This window comes from Protopterus annectens, chromosome 7.part0 (assembly GCF_019279795.1).
Source record: "Protopterus annectens isolate FY-2018-M chromosome 7.part0, PAN1.0, whole genome shotgun sequence".
NCBI lineage: Eukaryota > Metazoa > Chordata > Ceratodontiformes > Protopteridae > Protopterus > Protopterus annectens.
The window spans coordinates 966121132-966146334 of NC_056739.1; the positions used below are offsets into that span (position 1 = coordinate 966121132).

At 46.3% G+C, this 25203-nt stretch overlaps 1 protein-coding gene across 4 annotated transcripts in view; it reads left to right on the plus strand.

Moving 5' to 3' along the window:
* TP53BP1 (tumor protein p53 binding protein 1) overlaps positions 1–25203 on the plus strand; it is a 1265047-nt gene that overhangs the window by 516236 nt on the left and 723608 nt on the right. For all 4 annotated transcript variants that reach the window (XM_044077533.1, XM_044077532.1, XM_044077535.1 and 1 more), the window contains exon 12: positions 23923–25203. This exon is cut by the window's right edge and continues 691 nt beyond it. In XM_044077533.1, coding sequence (XP_043933468.1) covers positions 23923–25203 — 1281 coding nt within the window. The remainder of the gene's footprint in view (positions 1–23922) is intronic.

Below are 25203 nucleotides of genomic sequence, written 5' to 3' on the forward strand. Positions count from 1 at the left end.
ATTCCCACCTCAAGTGGTGTGCTGGCCCTTCATGTTATGCATGCTACCTCTTATATGGGAGTAAAGTAGCCGGCCAAGACCTTCCCCAGTACAAGCCATTCCGTTTGCTTCACCCCAGCCTATTTCAGCTTTCAAGACATTAACTCAGGTCATGTGAGCCATAGTCAGATCTTTATCCTTCTGTGCAAAAGTGCTGAATGTTTTTGGCTTGCTAGTTTTATTTGACACATGCAGGTGAGGTCCACTTTGGGAAGGTTTTCCAACAGTTGATCAAACACCTTCAAAGGAAGAAATGGGTTGTGGCAACCACAAAGGGTCTCTTCAGTGCCCCCTCAACTTTCTCATCATTTTCAAAGACTTTCCAGTATCACAAGAAGAAGAAGCCCTCCCTATAAGATGAAGAGGGGGAGTTGTACTGAAAGTCTGAGAATTGCATTTGCAATCCTTGGAAAAGTGAAAATATATATGTGAAAAAAGAATGCATGGTGATCATTGGGCTTACAGACTCCCCTGTGGACATCTTTGTGCAGAGGTGCCAGAGGAATGGAAGATGGTGAGTGTGGTACCTTTGTGTAGGGGGTGCACAGGAAGTATTCAACAAGTAGAGAACTGATAGCTTTACTGCAAAATCTGTTACACTTTATGAAGGACAAGAATCTCCAGAGCAGAAGCCAAAGTGGCTTTGGAGTCAGAGGAAACATGGTCACATTCGATCCAGTGTTGTGTTTAAGTTGGAAGTGAACTTGATAGGGAGAGTACTAGTGTATGTAGTCAGCTTGGACTTCATTAAGGCCTTTGACTTGGTACAGTAAGCTAATAAGAAAACTGGAGGGGCTAAGGACAGTACCACAACAGAACAACTAGGTAGATGTAAAGCTGAGTGGCAGGACACAGACAGCAGTGATAAATGAGACTATGATGGGAATTGGAATGTGATTAGTAAAGTACTGCATGGGTTTGTCCTTGGTCCAGTACTCCTCATTGTATTTGTCTCTAATGTATATGAATGAATAAAGAGCAGAAATTTTTTTCTGTTGATAACACAAAGGTAGGTGCAGCTGTCAAGGATCGGGGAGCGAGTCTTGGAAGGGATTTGAAATGACTGAGCAAGTGAGCAAAAGGATAGCATTGAGGTTCAGGGCAAAAAAATTCAAAGTTCTGTATTTACAGCACAACAACCCTGGTTGGTGTAGCATCTGAACGGAATGGAGCTAATGCCAGCATAAAAAGGATCTGTATTCAACCACCAGGAAGAGAGTGAGAGGGTAGTGACAGCAGCACACAGTATGCTGATGTGTATCCTAGCTGGGATAGACTGTTTAAGCAAAGAAGTTATGATTTCACTCTACACACCTTAGATAGACTGCCTTGTGTATTACATGTTGTTGTGGAAGTCAGAGACGTCAGAATATAATGGAGGATCTGAAGTAGTTGACTTCATTTGATCTTCAATCTGTGGGTTACGGATCTGTAAAGGAACCGACTCGGCTGCATATCCAGCATCTGATCTGAGCTCAAAGCTCCTCCCCTTACCCATAATGTCTCCTGTCTCTTTCCTCCCTTCAGATCTTGTTTACTGCTGAAAAGTAAGTTTCGTGGTCTGAGCTCTTAGCGAATTTTTTGGGTAAGTGAGTGTTTTGGGGGGCTTTTTCTCTCTTTTGATCTATTTTCTATCTCTACTTTCTACCTCCCCTTCATGTAGGTCGTCGGTTAAAAAAAAAAAAAAAAAAAAACCTTCTTTTCCCAATTTTTCCTGTAGTGTGTGTGTGTGGTGAGTGTTGTACTGGGCCTGTCTTGGCAATATGGCAGAATACCCCAAGCCAGGTTTCAGAAAGTGCACAGTGTGTGGCCATAAGCGCTCTTCAGCCGATGGCCACACTCTGCATGGTGTGTCTGGGGGCAGACCATCTACAAACCTCCTGTTCTATCTGTGCCAGGTTTAATCCCAGGGCACTGAAGGACAGAAGGGGTAAGCTCATCCTGAAGGGCCTACTTCCCTCTTCGGGGCTGGTAGCCCCTGTGCCCACAGCTTCTGGTTCAGCATCAGCTTCTACCACCTCCCCGGCTTTTGGGACTCAAACTCCTGGCAAGAGGCTCAGGGAAGGGGAGAAGTCAAAAAAGGACAGGCCGAGAAAGTGATGATCTGACTGCTCACCTCCGGCCAGGCCACCATCAAAATCTAGGCCAGCTACCAGACCAGGATCTTCCTGGTTCCACTCTCCCAGGTTTTCCCCTGAGCCAGAGGAGTCCTGGATCCGGTCTCCCTTGCGGGCTTCCCCTCACTGTCACTCCAGCCCGGTGTCGGTAGCCTTCTCCCGCTCCACCAGGAGCCTTAGTGAAGCGGTGGACAGGATATTGCGGAAGTTCATCCACACCCAAATCCAGATGGGAGTCTTGCCTGCCCCCTCTCCCTCCGGAGCAGGGAGCTCACAGTCATTCTTTACTCCGATTACTCCTTCTCTGATCCGGCCTTAGGTTTTGGAGCCTCTGGATCAGAGGACCTTCTGGGTCAAGGGGTCTGCGCCGACGATACCTTGCACCTTGATGCTGGTTATTGCCTTGAGCTTGTTTGGTCTGACGAGCTCTCAGAGCCTTAGCCTCAACGTTGGATCCGGCTCCGAGTGTGTTGGAGCGCAGTCTTCCCCTTGGTATCTCGGCATCTGGAGTCTCGACTCTGACTCCCCTGTTGGGTCAGAGGGGGACGGCTCCTACTGGCCTTTCCTCAGGTTGTCCGTTCTCCTTTGGTATTTGATGTGGTGGAGAGGGTTCTCTCGATTTCTTTGAAACCCTTGACCATCTTGTCCTCAGACTTCTCCCCGACTCACTCTGTTTTGGGTATGGTCCCGCCCATCCTGCCATCTCAGGGACAGCCTGCTGCCATTTTGCCTCAGGAAGATCCCACTTGGGAGCAGCAGAATGTTGGCAAATCCAACCCAGAAATTCCCACTGAGGAGATCCCTCGCAAATGAACATGGAAAAGAGGTACTTAGACTCCCTACCAGAGTCACTCACCAAAGCCACTAATTTGGAGGAAGGGGAAGGTTCCCCCCGATCATCCCCCAAGGATGTTTCCTTTGGAGACCTCATGGAACTCTTCCAGCAGATGGAACTCTTCCAGCAGAGGGGGGTGATCTGCCCAAAAACCTATCTTGGACGAATCAGTGTTCCTTGATGCATTCGGCACAGACCCATCTACTTCCTGGGTGTCCTCTCCCACTGATCCCTTAGTGGATCTCATAACATCTCGGGCATGGAAGGAACCGGACATGGTGGAGCCCATCCTAGAGTGCCCGGGCAAAGTTCTTAGCCAGCCTTCGGATAGGACATACTGGAACAAAGGCTCCTCAGTTGATGCTATGGTGATAGCAGCTGCCACCAAGAAACCAAGAAAGAGCTCGCTCGGGAGAGCTGTATGGTCCATCCTCCTGACCGAGAGTTAAGGGCATTTGATCGAATTCAGGTCCAGAGTGAGAAGGACGGGAAGACACTGTCTGACATTGGGATCCACTTCTCCTCCCCTCAAACATCCTTTTCTAGGAGTCAGTGGGGGGTGAAGAAGATGTGGTTCCAGAAGTCTCAGGCATTTTCCCGAGACACTCAGGACTCACCTTCTCCTACAGGCAGAGGGCGTTATGATAGATGCTGCCCTAGACGCAGAGGGGGTCTGAGAAATTACGGGTCTTGAGAACCGTTCTCAGACAGACCCGCACAGCAGTCTTGAAGGGCTCCCCAACTGCTCATCTCTGGAGGCAGTCGGGGGCCGGTTGTTGCTACACCGGATGGAATGGGAGTCCATAACAGATCGTTTGGTGTTGCAGATCATATCCAGAGGCTATTTAGTCACATTCCTTGAGCCACCCCTACTACTGAACCACCTCCAGGATGTCCCACCCACGCAAAGGGAGGAAGCAGCGCTAGAAATAGAAAAGCTGCTAAGAAAACGAGTTATCCAACCTGTCCCCCTTGACCACTCCAGATCAGGCATTTATTCCAGGTTCTGTTTAGTGCCAAAAAAAATGAGGGACCTAAGACCCATTTTGGATCTATCCACCTTGAACCTGTCAGTGGCCAAGGCAAAATTCCAGATAGTCACACTTCAATCCATCCTGCCCTTCCTGCAGCAAATGACTGGATGTGCTCTATCGACCTCCAGGTCGCGTACTGTCGTATTAAGATGGACAGGCGCCCTCTGAGGTTCATCCACTTCCGGCTAGGAGCCAATCATGATCAGTTCAGAGCTCTTCCCTTTGGTCTTACCAAAGCCCCATGGGTGTTCACCAAAGTAATGACAGTAGTAGCGGGTGACCTGAGGCTTCAGGGTATTCAGGTTTTCCCTTACCTGGACAATTGGCTCCTTGTTGCCCCTTCCAAGCATCAACTTTGTCAAGCCATGGATTACTTCCTTCTACTAGCACAGAGGTCAGGCATCACCATCAGTCTCAGCAAGTCATTGCTGATTCCAGTTCAGATCTTAGACTTCATTGGGGCTCGATTAGACACTATCCAAACAAAAGATGTTATGTAGTCCAATCTCGCCTACATTCTTACCCGTGAGTTCGGAGCCGAACCCCAGCTCTGACTCTGCCATACTCTAGCTCGAAGTCTTTCAATTGGCTAGACTAAGAGGTATCCCATGCTGCACTGCCCCCTTTCCCCAGATCTTGTTTGCTGCTCGTAAAGCTCAGATGTGATCTCGCTCTTGGCTGTAGCTAAGTTTAACTTTTCATCTTTTTTGACCAAATTTGTTGCTCCAAAAGCTATTTTCATAGCTAGGTTTTTTGGTTTGTGGAAGCCTTTTTGTGTGGCCTTTCGTGGTCTTTGTCTTGGTATTTGTATTGGTATCCCGTTAGCTATCTCCCAACGGGCTAGGCCCATTTAAGTTAGAGGACCTAGTCCTCCATTTGTTATCCATTTCCTTTCTGTGTTCGTTTTTTTTAGGTACCCTATCCCTCCAGGCTAGGGCCATTTAAGTTAGAGGACCTAATCCTTCCCATGTTTCCTGTCTGGGCCGTTTGAGTTGGAGGTCCTTGTGTGGTGTCTGCAGTTTATTTAGAGTCTAGTTCCCGTGCTTTGTTGCTGGTGTTGGGTTTGGATGTTGTGTTGTGTCTAGTGTCCTGCCGATCATGTCCAATGATACAAAAGAACATAAGTCTTTGGGCTTCAAGAAATGTAGTAAATGTAGCTATAAGATGTTGATTACTGAATGGCACTCTGTGTGCGTATATTGTTTGCGGGCTATCCACCTTCAAGAATCTTGTGCGTTCTGTCACACATTCAGCCCTTGTGTTTTTCAAGAAAGGAAGAACAAACTAATTCTGAAGGGATTCCTGAAACCCTCCTTCGAGGAAGATTTGGAGAGGTCTTCTAGTGCTAAGTCCTCTCTCTCTAAAAGAGACAAAACCTCCAAAGCAAAAAAAAAACGATTTCCGGCTCTGTCATTCTTATCGGAGCCTCCCGAGAAAGTTACTAATTCTACTGTGGCATCCTCGGCTCCACTGTCTTCGGTGCTGATGGAAGTTGGTGAATTGACAGAACCTACATTGGCTCCCAGCCTCTTGGAGCTGGTGACGGAGATACTAGTTTGGAGCCGGTCTCCAGTTTTTAGACCGGTTTCTCCTCCTCGCAGGTCTCCTTCTGAGAGGAGGTCTAGATCTCCTACCTTGTCCTCTAGGTCCTCCAGGACTCTCTCTGTTGTGGATAGAGTGGTGCAGAGACTGCTCCAATCACCAGTGCTGGCTAAATTGCTTTCGGCTCCGGCACAGTCGGCTCCGGAGCCCGTCACCCATCCATCGTTGATAGATCCTCCTCCGAGCAAATCTCAGCCTTCAGAGCCAGAGTTGTCGGTGCTGTCTGATGCTTCTAGGTCGGCTACGATAGCTCATCCTGGCTTCTCAGCTCCGATCTTAGCTCCGACACCCTCGGCTCCGTCCACTGGGTCCAGGACTCGTGGTTCCTCGGTTGGACCCGAGGGGTAGTCTCGGGGCATTCTTTGGCTCCGAGCCTCACTCTAGGTGCTCTGGCTCGGGTGAGCCTGACCCTTGCTTCGGCTTCAGACCTTGTCCCTTCTGCTCCGAGGTCTTTCACGGTTGGTCGACCTTCGGAGCCAGGGGGACCAGCTTTCGAGATCACACGGAGCGTGCTGGCCAGGTCCTCAGCTGCATCATACAGCACTGACACTCTACCCCCTCCAGCTCCGGTATCAGTCTCTGATCGTCCCCTATCCTTGGACAGCGGAGACCCAAGGCCTCAGGATACCTCCATGAGTGGTCCCCAATTTTCTGATGGCCCCCCCAGAGGTTTTGCCTGAGGAGCCACCCAGAAAAAGAATGTGCAAAAGGAAGTACATAGACTCCCAGGAAGAGTCTCTCACGTCGGACACCGACCTCGAGGAATCAGAGGGGTCCCCCAAGTTGTCCTCTGAGGATATCTCTTTCGCTGATACCCTAGAGATCTTGAAGCAGAGGGGTGACTGGCCCTCTAAATCCCCATCCGAGGAAGAGTTGGTGTTCCTGAAGGCTTTTGGTGCTTGACCCTCCGCCTCCTGGGTTTCTCCCCCCTTCGAACTCCTGGATCTAGTTTGTCGAAGGGTGTGGGAAGCCCTTGACACTGTGGAACCAGTCCCCAGGAGACCCAACACATTTCTGTCCGCCCCCGCTGAGACAGACTTTGTCACGAAGGGCGTTCCAGTAGATGCCATGATAGTGGCAGTGGCCACCAAGAAGGAACTGGCTGAGACTTCATCTACCATCCATCCCCCTAACAAGGAGTCTAGGACCATGGACCGGTATGGGAAGCATGTGTTTTCTTCAGCGGCTTTTACTCTGCAGTCGCTGAATTCCTTGTCACATTTTACACAGCTCCAAAGAGATCTCCTGAAAGAGCTTGGAGATTCCCTGCAGGGTAATGTTTCTAACGCAGTGGCTCAGAAAGTCAATGCTCAGATGTCTACCCTAAATTCTATTGCGAACTCCTCCATGAGGTTGATCTCTTATGCAGCCGAAGGAGTGAGTAGAGCAGCGAGTTTCTGAGTTTCTCTCAGGAGGCACTCCTGGATGTGCCTCTGTAATTTTGCGGAAGCCTTCAAGTCTACATTCACCAATGCCCCATTTGATGGTTCATCGTTGTTCAGAACCAAGGTGAAGGACACCTTCACTAGGTGCGAGCAACAGGAAAAACTCTGTCTGCTGTGGGAGTCCATTTTTCCATGCCTTCTAGACCTTATCCTAAGGTCCAGAAGAGTGGGAAAATGTGGTTCAAGAAATCGCAGAGGTTTTTTCATGACGCACAAAGTGATTCCCCCTCCAGAGGCAGGGGGAGGGGGTGGTAACTCGGGTAGAAGCCGCCTTAGAGGCAGAGGTGGCCCGCGTAACCAGGGAGACCGCGACTCCTTTCATGGTTCTCCCTACCAGCGCTCCTGATGGGAGGCCCGACTGCACGTCTCCAGAGCCAGTCGGGGGGGGGGGTTGCATTTCACTATACTCAGAAGCCTGGCAAGACATAACCCAAGACCAGTGGGTATTAAAAATAGTTTCTGGAGGATATCACATTCCCGTCTCCTCCACCCCCACCAATCAAAGGAATCCCAGATGTTCCACCCAGTCAAAGGGATTCCGCAGCTTCAGAGGTTCTAAATCTGCTAGAAAAAGGAGCCATCTAGCATGTCCCCTCAGACAAGATCGGATTAGGGACTTACTCCAGATTCTTTTTGGTACTGAAAAGAACAGGGGACCTGAGACCCATCTTGGATCTCAGCCGCTTGAACCTCCACATGAAGAAGTCGAAGTTCCGTATGTTCACATTGCAATCTGTTCTCCCATTGTTGGGAAAAGAAGTGTGGATGTGCTCCATCGACTTCAAGGATGCTTACTACCATATAAAGATGGACAGGGCATCCAGAAGTCATATACCCTTCCGGCTGGGAGCCAGTCATTTTCAATTTTGTGCCCTGCCCTTTGGTCTCACCACAGCCCCCAGGGTGTGCACCAAATATATGGCAGTGGTGACGGCTCACTTGAGAAGTCAGGGATTCCAAGTGTTTCCGTACCTGAACGACTGGCTCCTTTCTGCCACCACCAGGCATCTGCTACTACAGACCAGAGATGCCACTATCAAGCTGTGTCAACAACTGGGTATCACTCTAAACTGGGAAAAGTCTGCCTTGTTGCCCTCGCAGCATGTCACCTTTATAGGCGCAGAGTTAGACACCGAGCTCATGAGGGTGTTTTTACCGCAGTCGGCCTGAATTCCAAAGTCCTGGTCCGGCATCGGTTGCTGTCGCCCCTTCCCTGACGTCAGTGCACCAGGGGTATAAAAGATGCAGCCGACACCATTTTCTTCAGTCTTTCTTGCCTCGCAGTGTCCGAAGCAAAAGCAGTTCGCAAGTGCCGGTCTTTCGAAATTGAATTTCAGATCCGAAGTCTTCAATAAAGCTAAGTACCCCGTTGGGGAAACTTTTTCTTGCTCCAGACCAATGTCAGTAAAAGTTAACAATTGTATTTCTTGTGGGAAGCAAATACCTCATAAAGATTTTCATTCTTACTGTATTCCTTGCCTAGGCCCTGACCACGATGTTGCTAGTTGTCGGCTTTGTGCTAGATTCAACCAACACACTATTAAGCGTCAGTTCAATTTTGCTTTACATTACTTTGCCGAAGGTTAAACTATATAATGCCATCAGAACAACCGACGACCAGAGTTCGTAAAAAGCGCAAGGACAAAGAAAAGGACAGGCATCGGAGGTCCAAAACCGACGAAGCCTCTTCTAGGCCAGTCGCCGGTTCGCCGGTTCTCAGTGAGGTGCTTTTGCAGCCCCTGACACCCGCTGCCTCAGAGCCACTGGAGACAGCTAGGCCTCTGGAAACTCAAGATATTGGGCCTAGGGAAACTATTCCCTCAGATGGGTTCGGAGCCTCTGAGCAGGCATCGGCTTCTGAAGGTGTTTTCAGACCTACACAGCTTACTATCAAGACCACTTCAGCAGCCAAGGCAAAGTCTAAAACACCTTTAAAGACAAAGAAACAAGTACAGCATTCTCCTGGACAGTCATCCATGCCAAAGAAACAGATGCTTAAAATGGCTGATGACCTAATTACTTTGATCAGGGGTTCACATCCCCCTCCTGATAAAAGGCCTAGGCAAGACACTGACTATGACTCCTCTGACCAGGTTTCTATTTCTTCTGATTCCTCTTCAGAACAGGGATATTCTCTTCCTCCCTATGAGGACTCAGCCGCTTGAACCTCCACATGAAGAAGTCGAAGTTCCGTATGTTCACATTGCAATCTGTTCTCCCATTGTTGGGAAAAGAAGTGTGGATGTGCTCCATCGACTTCAAGGATGCTTACTACCATATAAAGATGGACAGGGCATCCAGAAGTCATATACCCTTCCGGCTGGGAGCCAGTCATTTTCAATTTTGTGCCCTGCCCTTTGGTCTCACCACAGCCCCCAGGGTGTGCACCAAATATATGGCAGTGTGAACGACTGGCTCCTTTCTGCCACCACCAGGCATCTGCTACTACAGACCAGAGATGCCACTATCAAGCTGTGTCAACAACTGGGTATCACTCTAAACTGGGAAAAGTCTGCCTTGTTGCCCTCGCAGCATGTCACCTTTATAGGCGCAGAGTTAGACACCGAGCTCATGAGGGTGTTTTTACCGCAGTCGGCCTGAATTCCAAAGTCCTGGTCCGGCATCGGTTGCTGTCGCCCCTTCCCTGACGTCAGTGCACCAGGGGTATAAAAGATGCAGCCGACACCATTTTCTTCAGTCTTTCTTGCCTCGCAGTGTCCGAAGCAAAAGCAGTTCGCAAGTGCCGGTCGGCCGACTACTGAGATTTTCGAAATTGAATTTCAGATCCGAAGTCTTCAATAAAGCTAAGTACCCTGTTGGGGAAACTTTTTCTTGCTCCAGACCAATGTCAGTAAAAGTTAACAATTGTATTTCTTGTGGGAAGCAAATACCTCATAAAGATTTTCATTCTTACTGTATTCCTTGCCTAGGCCCTGACCACGACGTTGCTAGTTGTCGGCTTTGTGCTAGATTCAACCAACGCACTATTAAGCGTCAGTTCAATTTTGCTTTACATTACTTTGGCCGAAGGTTAAACTATATAATGCCATCAGAACAACCGACGACCAGAGTTCGTAAAAAGCGCAAGGACAAAGAAAAGGACAGGCATCAGAGGTCCAAAACCGACGAAGCCTCTTCTAGGCCAGTCGCCGGTTCGCCGGTTCTCAGTGAGGTGCTTTTGCAGCCCCTGACACCCGCTGCCTCAGAGCCACTGGAGACAGCTAGGCCTCTGGAAACTCAAGGTATTGGGCCTAGGGAAACTATTCCCTCAGATGGGTTCGGAGCCTCTGAGCAGGCATCGGCTTCTGAAGGTGTTTTCAGACCTACACAGCTTACTATCAAGACCACTTCAGCAGCCAAGGCAAAGTCTAAAACACCTTTAAAGACAAAGAAACAAGTACAGCATTCTCCTGGACAGTCAACCATGCCAAAGAAACAGATGCTTAAAATGGCTGATGACCTAATTACTTTGATCAGGGGTTCACATCCCCCTCCTGATAAAAGGCCTAGGCAAGACACTGACTATGACTCCTCTGACCAGGTTTCTATTTCTTCTGATTCCTCTTCAGAACAGGGATATTCTCTTCCTCCCTATGAGGACTCAGCCGCTTGAACCTCCACATGAAGAAGTCCAAGTTCCATATGGTCACATTGCAATCTGTTCTCCCATTGTTGGGAAAAGAAGTGTGGATGTGCTTCATCGACTTCAAGGATGCTTACTACCATATAAAGATGGACAGGGCATCCAGAAGTCATATACCCTTCCGGCTGGGAGCCAGTCATTTTCAATTTCGTGCCCTGCCCTTTGGTCTCACCACAGCCCCCAGGGTGTTCACCAAATATATGGCAGTGGTGACGGCTCACTTGAGAAGTCAGGGATTCCAAGTGTTTCCGTACCTGGACGACTGGCTCCTTTCTGCCACCACCAGGCATCTGCTGCTACAGACCAGAGATGCCACTATCAAGCTGTATCAACAATTGGGTATCACTCTAAACTGGGAAAAGTCTGCCTTGTTGCCCTCGCAGCATGTCACCTTTATAGGCGCAGAGTTAGACACTGTGCTCATGAGGGTGTTTTTACCACAAGAAAGGATTCAGGGTTTGCAACAACAGGTATACACGTTGCTCCCTCTGAAAAAAGTAAAGGCAAAAACGGTTCTTAAATTGTTGGGGATGATGGCTGCAACAATTATGCTGGTTCCTCTTGTGAGGCTACACATGAGACTCCTTCAATGGCTGCTCTTCGCTCAGTAGTCTCTACAACATCTTCTGCTTTCTCATCTTCTAATGATCACAGGCAAGTTCAAGCAAGATCTACGCTGGTGGCTTCACACCAGCAACCTCAGTGCGGGAAAGCCCTTCGTTCCATCCCCTCTTGTTGCCACAGTGACCACAGATGCCTCCCAGATTGGGTGGGGATGCATTATCTCAGCAGGACAGTCCAAGGCACGTGGCAGGAACACAATGCTACTAGCGTTGCAAGCACTTCAAAGCTTTCTTCCTCTCGGGACAATTGCGATCCACTCAGACAATATGTCAGTGGTATGGTATCTGAACAAACAGGGAGGAACCATGTCATACCCCCTTTGCAGAGAGACAATTCGAGTGTGGCAGTGGGCAGTGTCTTCCTAATGTTTTCTTGTAGCAGCGCACATTCCGGGGAAGTCCAGCGTGATCACCGACAGGTTGAGCAGAGCTATTCTGATGCCTCATGAGTGGTCCCTGAACAGTCAGGTTGCGGAGCGTATTTGCCCCAGATGGGGTCAGCCTTGCTGCGACCTATTTGCCAGTCCCCTCAATACCAAGTGCAGCAGCTACTTCACCCTTATCCCCCCTCAGGGGAGAGTCACCCAGGGATGCTCTAGTTCATGATTGGCCCTCCGGTATACTTTATGCCTTCCCGCCAGTTCCTCTGCTGACAAAGGATATTCATAAAGCGCAATCCTTGGGAAGCAGAATGATTCTGATTGCTCCACACTGGCCTCGTCAAATTTGGTTCCCCTTTCTCCATCCCTATCCCATGGACGACCCCTGGATTCTGGACCCACAGCCAGATCTACTGACTCGTATGTCAGGGCAGATGTTCATCGTGTTTCACTGTTGCAGTCATTACACTTGGGTTATCCTGCTGGCAGGCTACCCGCAGTCGGCCTGAATTCCAAAGTCCTGGTCCAGCGTCGGTTGCTGTCGCCCCTTCCCTGACGTCAGTGCACCAGGGGTATAAAAGATGCAGCCGACGCCATTTTCTTCAGTCTTTCTTACTGCGCGGTGTCCGAAGCAAAAGCAGTTCGCAAGTGCCGGTCGGCCGACTACTAAGATTTTCGAAATTGAATTTCAGATCCAAAGTCTTCAATAAAGCTAAATACCCCGTTGGGGAAACTTTTTCTTGCTCCAGACCGATGTCAGTAAAAGTTAACAATTGTATTTCTTGTGGGAAGCAAATACCTCATAAGGATTTTCATTCTTACTGTATTCCTTGCCTAGGCCCTGACCACGACGTTGCTAGTTGTCGGTTTTTTGCTAGATTCAACCAACGCACTATTAAGCGTCAGTTCAATTTTGCTTTACATTACTTTGGCCGAAGGTTAAACTATATAATGCCGTTGGAACAACCGACGACCGGAGTTCGTAAAAAGCGCAAGGACAAAGAAAAGGACAGGCATCGGAGGTCCAAAACCGATGACGAAGCCTCTTCTAGGCCAGTAGCCGGTTCTCAGTGAGACGCTTTCGCAGCCCCTGACACCCGCTGCCTCAGAGCCACAGGCCACCTCCGATTCCCACGTGGAGACAGCTAGGCCTCTGGAAACTCAAGGTATTGGGCCTAGGGAAACTATTCCCTCAGATGGGTTCGGAGCCTCTGAGCAGGCATCGGCTTCTGAGGGTGTTTTCAGACCTACACAGCTTACTATCAAGACCACTTCAGCAGCCAAGGCAAAGTCTAAAACACCTTTAAAGACAAAGAAACAAGTACAGCATTCTCCTGGACAGTCATCCATGCCAAAGAAACAGATGCTTAAAATGGCTGATGACCTAATTACTTTGATCAGGGGTTCACATCCCCCTCCTGATAAAAGTCCTAGGCAAGACGCTGACTATGACTCCTCTGACCAGGTTTCTATTTCTTCTGATTCCTCTTCAGAACAGGGATATTCTCTTCCTCCCTATGAGGACTCTGACACTGAAGAATCTATCCGTTCAGCCTCTCCTCCTGAGGATTACTCTTTTGGGGAAACCTTGCACACCATGAGGGAGCATTTCCATTGGGAGAGCCAGGATTATTCAGAATCCAAGAAAAGGCTCAGAGACTTTCTTTTTCTGCCTCAGCACAGGCCACTTGCTATCCCTCCTGTACTAGATATTGTTGATGATGTATTTTCTGAATCCAGTTTGTCTCCTGATTCTTTACCCCCTGCACCAGTTAAGCCAGATAGGTACTACAGGGTCCCAGATTCTCATACATTTCTTTATAAAAACCCTGCTGCTGACCCAGAAACAATTTCTCAGGGTCCCAAAGGAGTCAAGGCTTCCACTGCAAAAAACCCTGTTCCCTCTTATAGGGATTCTAGAGCACTGGACAGATGGGGGAAAAAGTTTACACCTCTGCTACTTTAGCTGTAAGAGCTTTAAACTGCCAGTTTCACATGTTTAAATATCAACAATACCTAATGTCTTTGCTAAAACAGAAAATGCTTACAAGCTCAGAATGTCCTGAAAATAAGGAAATGCAGGATTTATTGCGTGCAGCTGAACAAGTGGGAAAGCATACTTTGCAATGTGGTTTTGATTCATTAGAGGCTTCTTGCAGAGCCGCAGTTACAGGTTCTGTCATTTGAAGGCATGCTTGGTTAAAAGAACAGAGTTTACCTGATCATGTTCAAGCAAAATTATTGGATGCTCCATTACAGCATGATACTTTGGTGTTAAGGCAGAAGAGGTGTTAAAGAAAATGGAGGATAAAGCAAAATCAATGCAGACAGTAAAGGATTTCTTACAGGTTCAGCCACCCAGATTTAGCAGGAACTGGCCTTCTAAAAATTGGTCCTTTCCAGTGTCAGACAGGCCACAAAGAGGCAGATACAGACGCACAAGAGGCAGATCTCTGCCCCAAGGCTCATACAGACCTAAACAGTGGGGTGCTTCAGCCCCCAAAGGCGGAGAAGACAAATCACAACCTTATAGGAAACAGTCCCAATGACTTTCCTCTACCAATGTCAATCACTTACCTTTTGGCAGCACCCTTGGGGGGAAAACTAGCACTTTTCTCACAAAATTGGCACATGATCACCCAGAACAAATGGGAACTGAATATTGTTTCTCAGGGTTACAGGTTCCACTTTTCACACCCTAGGGAAAACTAACACTTTTCTCACAAAATTGGCACATGATCACCCAGGACAAATGGGTACTGAATATTGTTTCTCAGCATTACAGGTTCCACTTTCACACCCTACCAAGGCCAAAAGGTATGCCAGACCTGCCACACAATCAATGGGCAGAGGCACAAAACAAATTTCTGTTCTCATGAACATGAGGGCTATTCAAAAAGTACCACAGCAAGAGCAGGGGCAAGGATTTTACTCAAGACTTTTCTTGGTACCCAGAAAGGACAAAGCTTGGAGACCAATACTGGATCTGTCTACTCTAAATACTTTCATGGACGTTCCAAAATTCAAAATGTTGACACTGCAGCAACTTCTACCCATGCTGGGCAAGAAGGCTTGGCTAGTTACTTTGGACTTCAAAGAGGCATACCTGCATGTCCCAATCAGACAATCTTGCAGAAGATACCTCAGATTCATAGCTGGCTCAGTGCATTTATCAATTCTCTGCACTGCCCTTTGGCTTATCTACTGCGCCCAGGGTCTTCACAAAATGCCTGGCACCAGTAATTGCATTTTGCAGACAAAAAGGAATTCAAATATATCCCTACTTGGACGACTGTCTTATTCAAGCAGAGAGCAAGGACATTCTACTAAAGCATCTGGCGTTTGTAAAAAGATTACTAATTTGCCTAGGGTACACAGTAAATGAAAAGAAATCAAAATTAGTGCCCTCTCAAGAGATAATATTCCTGGGTGCAAACTTAAATACAACTGCCCAGATGGCTTATCTCACGCCCGACAAACAAAGGCAACTGACTCATTACTTTCAAATGATGGCAACAAAGACCCAGCTACCTGCAAGAACAATTCTGCAGGCTTTGGGCTTCATGGCATCCTGCATCCTGCTAATTCCATATGCAAGACTGCATATGAGGAAGCTACAATGGTATCTAAAAAGTGTTTGGACTCAACATTGCCACGGCCTGAAAACAATAATTACTCTCATGCCTTGCCTGCAACAAGAGTTTTGATGGGCACTGGCCTGTCACCACAACAAGGGACAGCCTTTCACTTTACCCACAGCCAGGCAGACACTAACAACAGATGCATTGGATTATGCCTGGGGGGCACACATGGCGGGAAAATGTATACCAGGCACGTGGCCCACAGACCAAATGCATCTTCATATCAATCAAAAAGAGATGCTAGCTGTCCAGAATGCCCTGACAGCCTTCAAGGATCTACTACATCCAGGACAACTATTGCTAAAGACGGACAATACTACAGTCATGTGGTACATAAACAAGCAAGGGGGCACACATTCCTACCCCCTCTGCAGGCAAGCCATGACTTTGTGGAACACAGCACTGACCTATCAAGTACATCTGCAGGCACAATTCCTGCCAGGAAAGAAAAAAAGTACTCTGGCAGACGAACTAAGCAGAAACCTCATGGACCTTCACGAGTGGAAACTAGATCCACAAGTCTTCAGCATGATAACAAGGAAATGGGGATGCCCAGACATAGATCTATTTGCCTCCCCTCACAACTGCCAACTACAGAGATTCTGCTCAAGGACATATCACTCACAAGCATGGAAGGTGGATGCTCTATCATTCAGCTGGAAAACCCTAACAGTTTATGCCTTTCCACCACTGCCTCTCCTCCCCAAGGTACTCCTAAAAGTCAGACAAGAGAAGCCGAAAATGATTCTGATTGCCCCAGACTGGCCACGCCAGCACTGGTACCCAATCCTAAAGAGCTTGTCTCAAGGGCCAGCCTGGACTTTACCTCAAATTCCTCATCTTCTGACCCAACAAAACAATCGGATCCTTCACAGCCAACTCAGAACCTTAAATCTGGCTGCATGGCGAATAATATAACCACTCAGAACACACCTCTCTCTAAAGCAGTTATGGATGTCATTTGGAAGGCAGGAGGCCCAGCACCAGGAAATTTTATGCAGAAAAATTGAAGAGATTCTGTGCTTGGAACCAGGCACAAGGACTTGAACCGCTTGTTCCAGATATTCCTCAGATTTTACAATACCTAACTGAGATGCTGGACAAAGTCCTTTTCATCAATTAAGATCCATGCCTCTGCCATTTCAGCTCATTACAATATGGAACCTCCTATTTTCTCACATCCACTGCTAAGACAGTACCTCAGAGGGGCAAAAAACATAAGACCCCCAAGGAGAGCACCAATACCTACATGGGACCTCAACTTTGTCTTGGAAAAGCTCACACTGCCTCTTTTTGAGCCAGCCAATACAGCTGAGATAAAATTCTTATCATGGAAAACTGCTCTTCTCCTAGCAATAACTTCAGCAAGAAGTTACAGGCATTAATGGAAGTGGAACCTTTTATCATTTTTCATCCGGACAGGATTTCTCTAAGGACAGACCCAACATTTATGCCAAAGGTAGTATCCAGTGTGGCTCTTAACCAAACCATTCATTTGCCAACTTTTTATCCAAATCCCCAGAATAAAGGGGAGAGACTTCTGCACTCTTTGGACATACACAGGCAGTTACGCTTCTACTTGGACAAAACAAAAGCTTTCAGAAAAACTGAGCAACTTTTTGTGGCATACGCTGCAGGATCACAAGGAAAGGCTGTTTCAAAGCAGACTATTTCAAAATGGATAGGACACTGCATTCGTTTCTGCTATGCACAGCATGGCAAATCAGTGCCTAAGAATATTAGGCCACATTCTACCAGGGCAGCAGCCACATCAGCAGCCTTTCTCAGAGGAGTACCAACCAAGAAAATTTTGGAGGCTGCAACTTGGAGTTCAGTGCACACTTTTTTACCAAACACTATCACTTACCTCTTTACTCTAAATCCAGAGCAGGCTTTGCCACTGCAGTTCTGCATGGCCTCACAGCCACTCCTAATCCTATTTAGACCCAGCCGCCCAACCTCAGCTTTGGGATTCAACCCAAGTGTAATGACTGCAACAGTGAAACACGATGAACATAGTACAGTTGTGTACCTACCATAAATGTAGATGTTCGAGTGTATTCACTGTTGCAGTCCAGGTTACCCTCCCACCATCCCCCTTTCATTGCTGGGACTTATCTGTACTTCTCTATTCTATACAACCTATGTGGTGTATTTGCTTGTAGATGAAGGTAATGTTTATGTTAGTGCATGCATTTTTCTTTGCAAAATTTTTAGCCTACCCTTTTAGAGGCACCTGACATCTGGGGCAAGAAAAACTGAAGAAAATGACGTCGGCTGCATCTTTTATACCCCTGGCGCACTGACGTCAGGGAAGGGTGACAGCAACAGATGCCGGACCAGGACTTTGGAATTCAGGCCGACTGCAGGTAGCCTGCCAGGAGGATAACCCAAGTGTAATGACTGCAACAGTGAATATACTCGAACATCTACATTTATGGTAGGTACACAACTGTACTTTCCATCCCTCTCTTCAGACCTTCCAGTTGACATCCTGGCTACTCCAGTTCCATCACTAGTCTGGCTTCATCATTTTTCTCCGGAAATGGTTCATATTCTGTCTTCTACCCATAAGCCTTCGACCAGAAAGATTTATTCCAGAAAATGGAAAAGATTCTCCATCTGGGCTCATGCAAGACAAATTGATCCTTATACAGCTCCAGTTTCCTCAGTTCTGGAATTTCTCTCCATGCTTTTCAATTAGGAATTAGCAGCCGCAACCATTAAAGTCCAGTTGGCGGCTATTTCCACTTTTCACGTCGCTAATGAACCCAGTCTAAAGGCACATAGACTTTGTAAGGCATTCTTGAAGGGCACTATGCTGCTTCGCCCTCCAGTCTTTTACCTGGTCATGCCTTGAAACCTAAATTTTGTGCTACAATGTCTCACTTCGTTCCCCTTTGAGCTTGCAGCTACTTGTGTATTGAAATATTTGACTTGGAAGACAATCTTTTTGGTAGCCATCACTTCAGCTAGACGTGTCTCGGAGCTCCAAGCTTTGTCAATCAGACCGCTTTACTTGATATTTTACAAGGACAGGGTTTCCCTCAGACTAAACCCTTCCTTTATGCCGAAGGTGGCTTCGGTTAGTAATCTCAACCAATCAATTGAACTGCCTGTATTTTTTCCAGAGTTTTCCAATAAGGCAGAATTTAAATTTCACCAGCTGGATGTTCATAGACAATTGCGTTTTTATTTGCATAGGACGAAGGATCTTAGAAAATCTGATCAGCTATTTGTCTCATTTTCAGAAAATAGGATTGGGTCTCCTGTTTCCAAAGTGACCTTGACTAGATGGATTTCTAGTTGTATTTCCTTCATTTATGCCTCAGGTGGTAAGGATTTACTATATAGAGTGAAAGCTCATTCTACCCGATCGATGTCTCCCTCTACAGCATTTCAGGCCAGGATGTCTATGGATGATATTTGTGCTGTGGCTACATGGGCATCTCCTTGCACGTTTATTACTCACTACAAATTGGATTTGATATCCAGAGGCAGATCTTCCTTCGGTTCCACAGTGCTCAGGAGTATTTTCCACTGAGTCTCTCAGGGTTCAGGTGCTGGGGACACAGTCCCACGGGTAAGAATGTAGGCGAGATTGGACTACATGACATCAATAAGTTATGTACTCACCATAACGTTCGATGTATGTAGTCCATCTCGCCTCACATTCTTATTTACCCCCCCTCCCCGCCTTCCCCCATCCTGGAGGGCCTTGGAGGTTAGTTCTGGTTTCAGTACTCCTTTTATTATTGGAATGTTTTTCCTTCTCTGTGTTGTGTATGGAAGGTGAGTGATTGAGCTTGCAGCAATCAAGATCTGGGGAAAGGGAGCAGTGCAGCATGGCATACCTCTTAGCCCAGCCAATTGAAAGACTTCGAGCTAGAGTATGGCCGAGTTGGAGCTGAGGTTCGGCTTCGAACCCACGGGTAAGAATGTGAGGAGAGATGGACTACATACATTGAACGTTATCGTGAGTATATAACTTCTTGTTTTCTTTACTTCAGACAGGATACACAGCCTGAAGCTGCATGTTCTTTATGCCCTACAAGCTCAATCTTCAACAGCAGAAGTGGTACTGCTGGCGTTGGGGTCTGTGGCGGCCACTATCGACCTGCTACCCTTAAAGTGTCTTCACATGTGGATTCTTCAGTGGATTCTGGCAGTTCAGTGGCCCTTGTTAGATCTGCCATTGTTTCATCCTGTTCAATTCCCCTGAGTGTGCAGGGACTCTCTTCGGTGGTGGATTTATTCTCCGGACCTAGTGTGGGGACGTCGTTTTCTCCCGTAGTTTCCCATGGCCACAGTGACTATGGACGCCTCCCAGCTAGGGTGGGGGGGCACTGCTCAGGAGGGGCAGTTCAAGGCATGTGGTCATCATCCTAGACCAGTTTGCATATCAACGTCCTGGAGATGAGGGCGGTGCTTCTCACGTTGCAGGCTCTTCATGCCCGTCTTCCTCTATGGATGGTTGCTATCCAGACAGAACATGTCGGTGGTGTGGTACATCAACAGAAGGGGGAATCGGATCTTACCCCCTTTGTCGCAAAGCCATGAGAGTGTCGGAATGGGGATCTCCACCGGCCATTTTCTGTTGGCAACTCTCATTCTGGGATGGTCAAACATTCTAGCAGAAAGGCTCAGCAGATCTAACCTTATGCCTTACAAGTGGTCTCTGAATCCTTCAGTGGCAGAATAGTGGGGTCAGCCTTGCTGTGTTCTATTCACATCTCCTTCCAACACAAAATGTAGCGAGTTCTTTGCTCTGAACACCCCTCGGGGGAAACCCTCAGAGACGGTCTGATTCATGCTGGGCCTCCCGGTCTTCCATATGCTTATCCTCCTCTACCCTTGACACCATCATTTCTTCAGAAAGCTCATAGGCTGGGGAGCTTCGTGATTATCATTGCCCCATTCTGGCCTCGCCAAGTCTGGTTTCCCTCTCTATGGTCTCATCTAGTAGCTCTACGATGGACGTTCGATCCAGTTCTGGAACTCATTTCTCATTCTTCAGGGATTTCCCATCCAGACCTGGACAGTCTGAAGCTCACAGCTTGGCTGCTCCAGTTCCCATGATTATTAGGATTCCTGGTTTATCTTCTCCCATTAAAAGCATTCTGGTGGCAGCTCATAAGTCTTCCACCAGGAGGGTGTGCCATAGCTAGTGGAAACGTTTTTCTGTATGGGCTTTGCAGCATGAATTGGATCCATTTACTGCTCCATTTTCTGTGGTGTTGGAATTTTTGTCGGGAATTTTTCAACAAGGCGTCAGTTCGTCCACAAAGTCCAACTGTCTGCAATTTCTAATTTTCATGTGGGGGGAAAATATGACTTTGTTGGCTTCTTCTAAACTTGGCAAGACCTTCCTTAAGGGTACCTTTCTTCTGAGAATTCCGGTGAAGGATCCTACGCCTCCGTGGGACCTTACATTAGTGCTTCAGGCTTTAGTCTCACCCCCCTTTGAACCTGCAGCTTCGGTAGATTTGCAGTTTGTGTCTTGGAAGACTGCCTTTTTAGTTGCCATTACTTTGTCCAGCAGAGTGTCAGAACTTCAAGCACTATCAATCAAGGTTCCTTACATGATTTTTTATAAGGATAGAGTGTCTTTGTGTACTAACCCACATTTTTTTTCCTAAGGTAGCATCGGAAGCCAATGTTAATCAGATGATTAATCTCCCAGTCTTCTTTCCAATTTTTCAAAATAAGGGAGAATATAAATTACATTTGTTGGATGTGCATAGACAATAATGATTTTATTTGCACAGGACAAAAACCTTTCATAAATCTGACCAACTTTTCGTTTCTTACTCAAAACCTTTTTTAGGGAAACCAATCTCCAAAGTTACTATTTCCCACTGGATTTCCCAATGTATTATTCGGCCGTATTCTGTCAGGGGAATTTCCCTGCCAGGTCAGGTAAAAGCACATTCTACCAGATCTATGGCTACTTTAGTGTCCTTTTGGTCCAGAGTGTCGTTGGATGATATCTGTTCTGCAATTACTTGGTCCTCATCTCATACCTTCATTTCACATTATAAATTGAAGATCATATCCAGGAACAGGGCATCCTTTGGCTCTGCCATGCTCAAGACTATCCTTCCATGAGGGCCTTCCAGGTGTATAGTAGCTGGGGACTCTGTCCCACAGGTTGAAGATCAAATGAAGCCAACTACTTCAGAGTTGTACTTTATTTGTCTTCAGCCATCCCACCTCCTTCCCTGACCTTGTCAGAACTTTGTTGGCTATATATACATATATATATATATATATATATATATATATATATATATATATATGTATGTATATATATTACATATATATATATATATATATATGTATATATATATATATATAAGGAAGTTGGACACGTTAGTGATGTCCTTTATGCTTTGGCTAAGGAAATTTGGATTGCCTGTAGTGGCAAGGTCTTGTTGGGTTGGGTATGACTAGCGGATTGGACAGCAAACTCGATCTGAAGGGAGGAGGGAAGACTGGGTGATGTTCATAGTGTTACCCTGCTGCAGTCATCACACTTGGGTTATCCTGCCGTGAGGCGGTCCCGCAGTCGGCTTGAGTTCCAAAGTCTTGGTCCAGCGTCGGTTGCTGTCGCTTCTTCCCTGACGTCAGTGCGCCAGGGGTATACAAGAGGCATCCGGCGCCATTTTCTTCAGTCTTTCTTGCCGCGCAGTGCCCGAAGCAGAAGCAGTTCGCAAGTGCCGGCCAGCCGACACCTGAGATTTCCAAATCGAATTTCAGTCCGAAGTCTTCAATAATGCCTTTGGCTAAGGAAATTTGGGTTGCCAGTAGTGGCAAGGTCTTGTTGGGTTGGGTATGACTAGTGGATTGGACAGCAAACTCTATCTAAAGGGAGGAAGAAAGACTGGGTGTTATGGGTAAGGGGAGGAGCTTTGAGCTCGGATCAGATGCTGTATATGCGGCTAAGTTGGATCCATTACGGATCCGTAACCCACAGGTTGAAGACAAATAATGTGCAACTGCTCAGATGGAACTTTATGGTGAGTACATAACTTCTTTTTTTTTTTTTTAAGCACATTAATGGGTTAAGCAGTAGACTGCATATAAGCATTCATTTATGTTATTTCAGAAAATAAGGATTTATTGCATTTTTGTCACAGCTGTTCTGTAAAGTGATTACATATAAAACTAGACTGTATGTATGTGACACTTCAGCTTTATTCAGCGAAAGCCAGTGTGCTACTGCATTTCATTAAGTTTACTGATTAGTGTACAAAATGTGTTGAGAATAGAGCTTATGAGGAAAAAGAGGGGTGATGATGGGAGGTTGGTCTGACCATTTGAATCCCATTTATGTTTTAACTTGGCTGAGGTGATTTATGAAGTTTTCTCCAAGGAAACATTAGGTGATTTCTGAGATCAGTATGGAGTCGGTTACAGAGATGGGTCAGTAATAAAGAATACTGCTTCACACTGTTTGCCTAATAATTGGTTTACTTAACACCACAACACTTTTAATGTTGTATTGTTCTGGGTAATGGAATTTGATTGCCAGTTATTTGACTGAACCAGACATAGTTGCATAGGCGAGATGGTAGTAATAAGTGGAAACCAGACTGCTTTGTTGAGACAACTCCAGTGATATCTCTGCTACTAGAAAGTAAAATAAAACAGTGCAATTTATATGAGTTTTGAAGGCCTCACAATTTTACCATTTTCGTGTTACATCTCATGCTGACAGGACATGTAGGAAAATATTGGTAAAATTACCAACAAAGGCAGTACTGTGATATAGAGGCTAGTGTTTCTACTTGGTACAAAAGTTCATTTCCAGGCTGGGGTGCCTTTTGTGCAGTGTTTGCACATTCTTCCTCTGTCATCATGAGATTTTACCATCTGCATTTCCAGTTGCATCCCACATCCTGAAAGTATCCAGGAAGGTGAATTTGAGATGCTGGAAACTTCCTCATAGGGGTGTTTGCAGTATCCATCCAGCAGGCATCTTGTGATAGACAAGGATCCCATCCAGGACTGAATCTGTCTTACTGCCATTGCTTGCCAAGATATGCTTCTGCTCCTCTTTGACCTTAAATAGGATAAAGTGGGTATTAAAAAATTAAATGGATAAATGAGTGTATGTCCTCAAAGTGTGCAGTAATTGAACATGGAAACATTTCTAGTATCTGCTGGAACTTATTTTCTGTGGTATTTTTCTCTTGTATTCTTTGTACTATGCATCATTGGTCCTCATGGCATTCTGTTTACTTCTCTTTACATGGCCTTTCTCTGTTCTGAATCTTTTTTCAGATTCTGCCTCTATGTAAATCCTACAGAATTTCACTTTTAAAACTAATTATGTAAGACAATCATCACTGTATTTAAATATTTTAATTTATAATTATGTGCTCTTTGTGTAGAGATCATGACAGAACATTTCTACTACTTGTCAGGTTTTACACTAAAAAAGAGAGCCTTTTATAGTTGTTGTTAGAAATGAGAGAGACTTTTTGTAAAGGGTGTTGTATTGTCTTGTTTTTGCTGTAAATAGTGTGCATTGACTTTTTTTTTTCATTTTTGTGTTCAGGATATCTTCATTGCAACCCCAAGCCTTAACCTGAGTACTGGTTCTAATGGAAGTGGTATTTCTAAAAGTCATGCCAAACATTCTAACGGTGATGGTCCAAGGTTTACAGAAACAAAAGTGCAAGATATAGAAGAAGCTGGAAATGTTGAGCATGAGGTCACAGGAGACCAGTACCAACTGCAGCTGTCCATTAGTGAGTGTAGTCAGCCAACAGATGCCGATAGCAAGACTGTGAAACACAGCAATGAAGATGGTGAAAATACACAAGTAGCTGTACCGCAGAGAACTTCTACACAAGTCACACATAGCCCATCCTTAAGGGACAACAGCGTTGATTTGCTAGATGTTAGAAAAGGTCATTTTAATTCAGGTGGAAGTCCAACACCTTCTAAATCCCATGTTGCCAAAGAACCAGAGGCAGAACTTGCTATGATAGATACTGAATGTGGGGAGGATGCTTTAAGGGAGACTGCAAAGCTGACTGTATCCAAGAGTGACTCCAGCTATGTACCAGGTGCTCCTGCTTCCCAGAAGTTTGTAAGCCATCCTTATATTTCCACTCACCCACAAACTGAAATGGAGACGTCTATAGACTCAGTTTCTTTTACTGGTAAGGGTAGTGAAACATTTGAACAAAGCTCAGTGAAGCAGATTTCAGAAACTTCATTAGAGGAGCAATCAAAAACTGTGGCTGGTACATGGAAAGAAAAGGAAGTGGGTGGGACTGTGGAAGGAGATGCTTACTTTAATCTTGCATTATCACAGACTCAGACGCAAAAGTCATCTTTTTCTGTAGGAATGCAGTTTCAACAGGATCACAAGACTAAGGAAGAAGATCCACATGAGGTCTGTAAGCAGAGTACAAGAGACATTTCCTTAGAATTGAATCAGCATTCTCAAAGACAACAGCTGTTGGACCAAGGGCAGACAAGTCATGTGTGCAAACATGTTTCAACAAATAATGCAAGTCTGGACATTCAAATTCCGCAAAATATAACACTGAATGAACAAATCACAAAGGACTCAAAGGCATCAGATGATTCTTTTCAGGCCACAGCAGATGAATCCCAGGCTCTAATAGCAAAATCTGTTGTAATAGAGTCTTGGCACAAGGAGGAAAAACTGTTTCTTACAAGAAAATCTCAACCCAAATCATCTCCGCTTATGGCTGAGTGTCATGCTGCGAAGGAAGAGTGTCAGTCTTCGAAGTTGGAGTCTCAGGTATTGATTGCAGAATCTCAAGCACTGATACCAGAATATGAAGCTGTACCAGCAGAATCT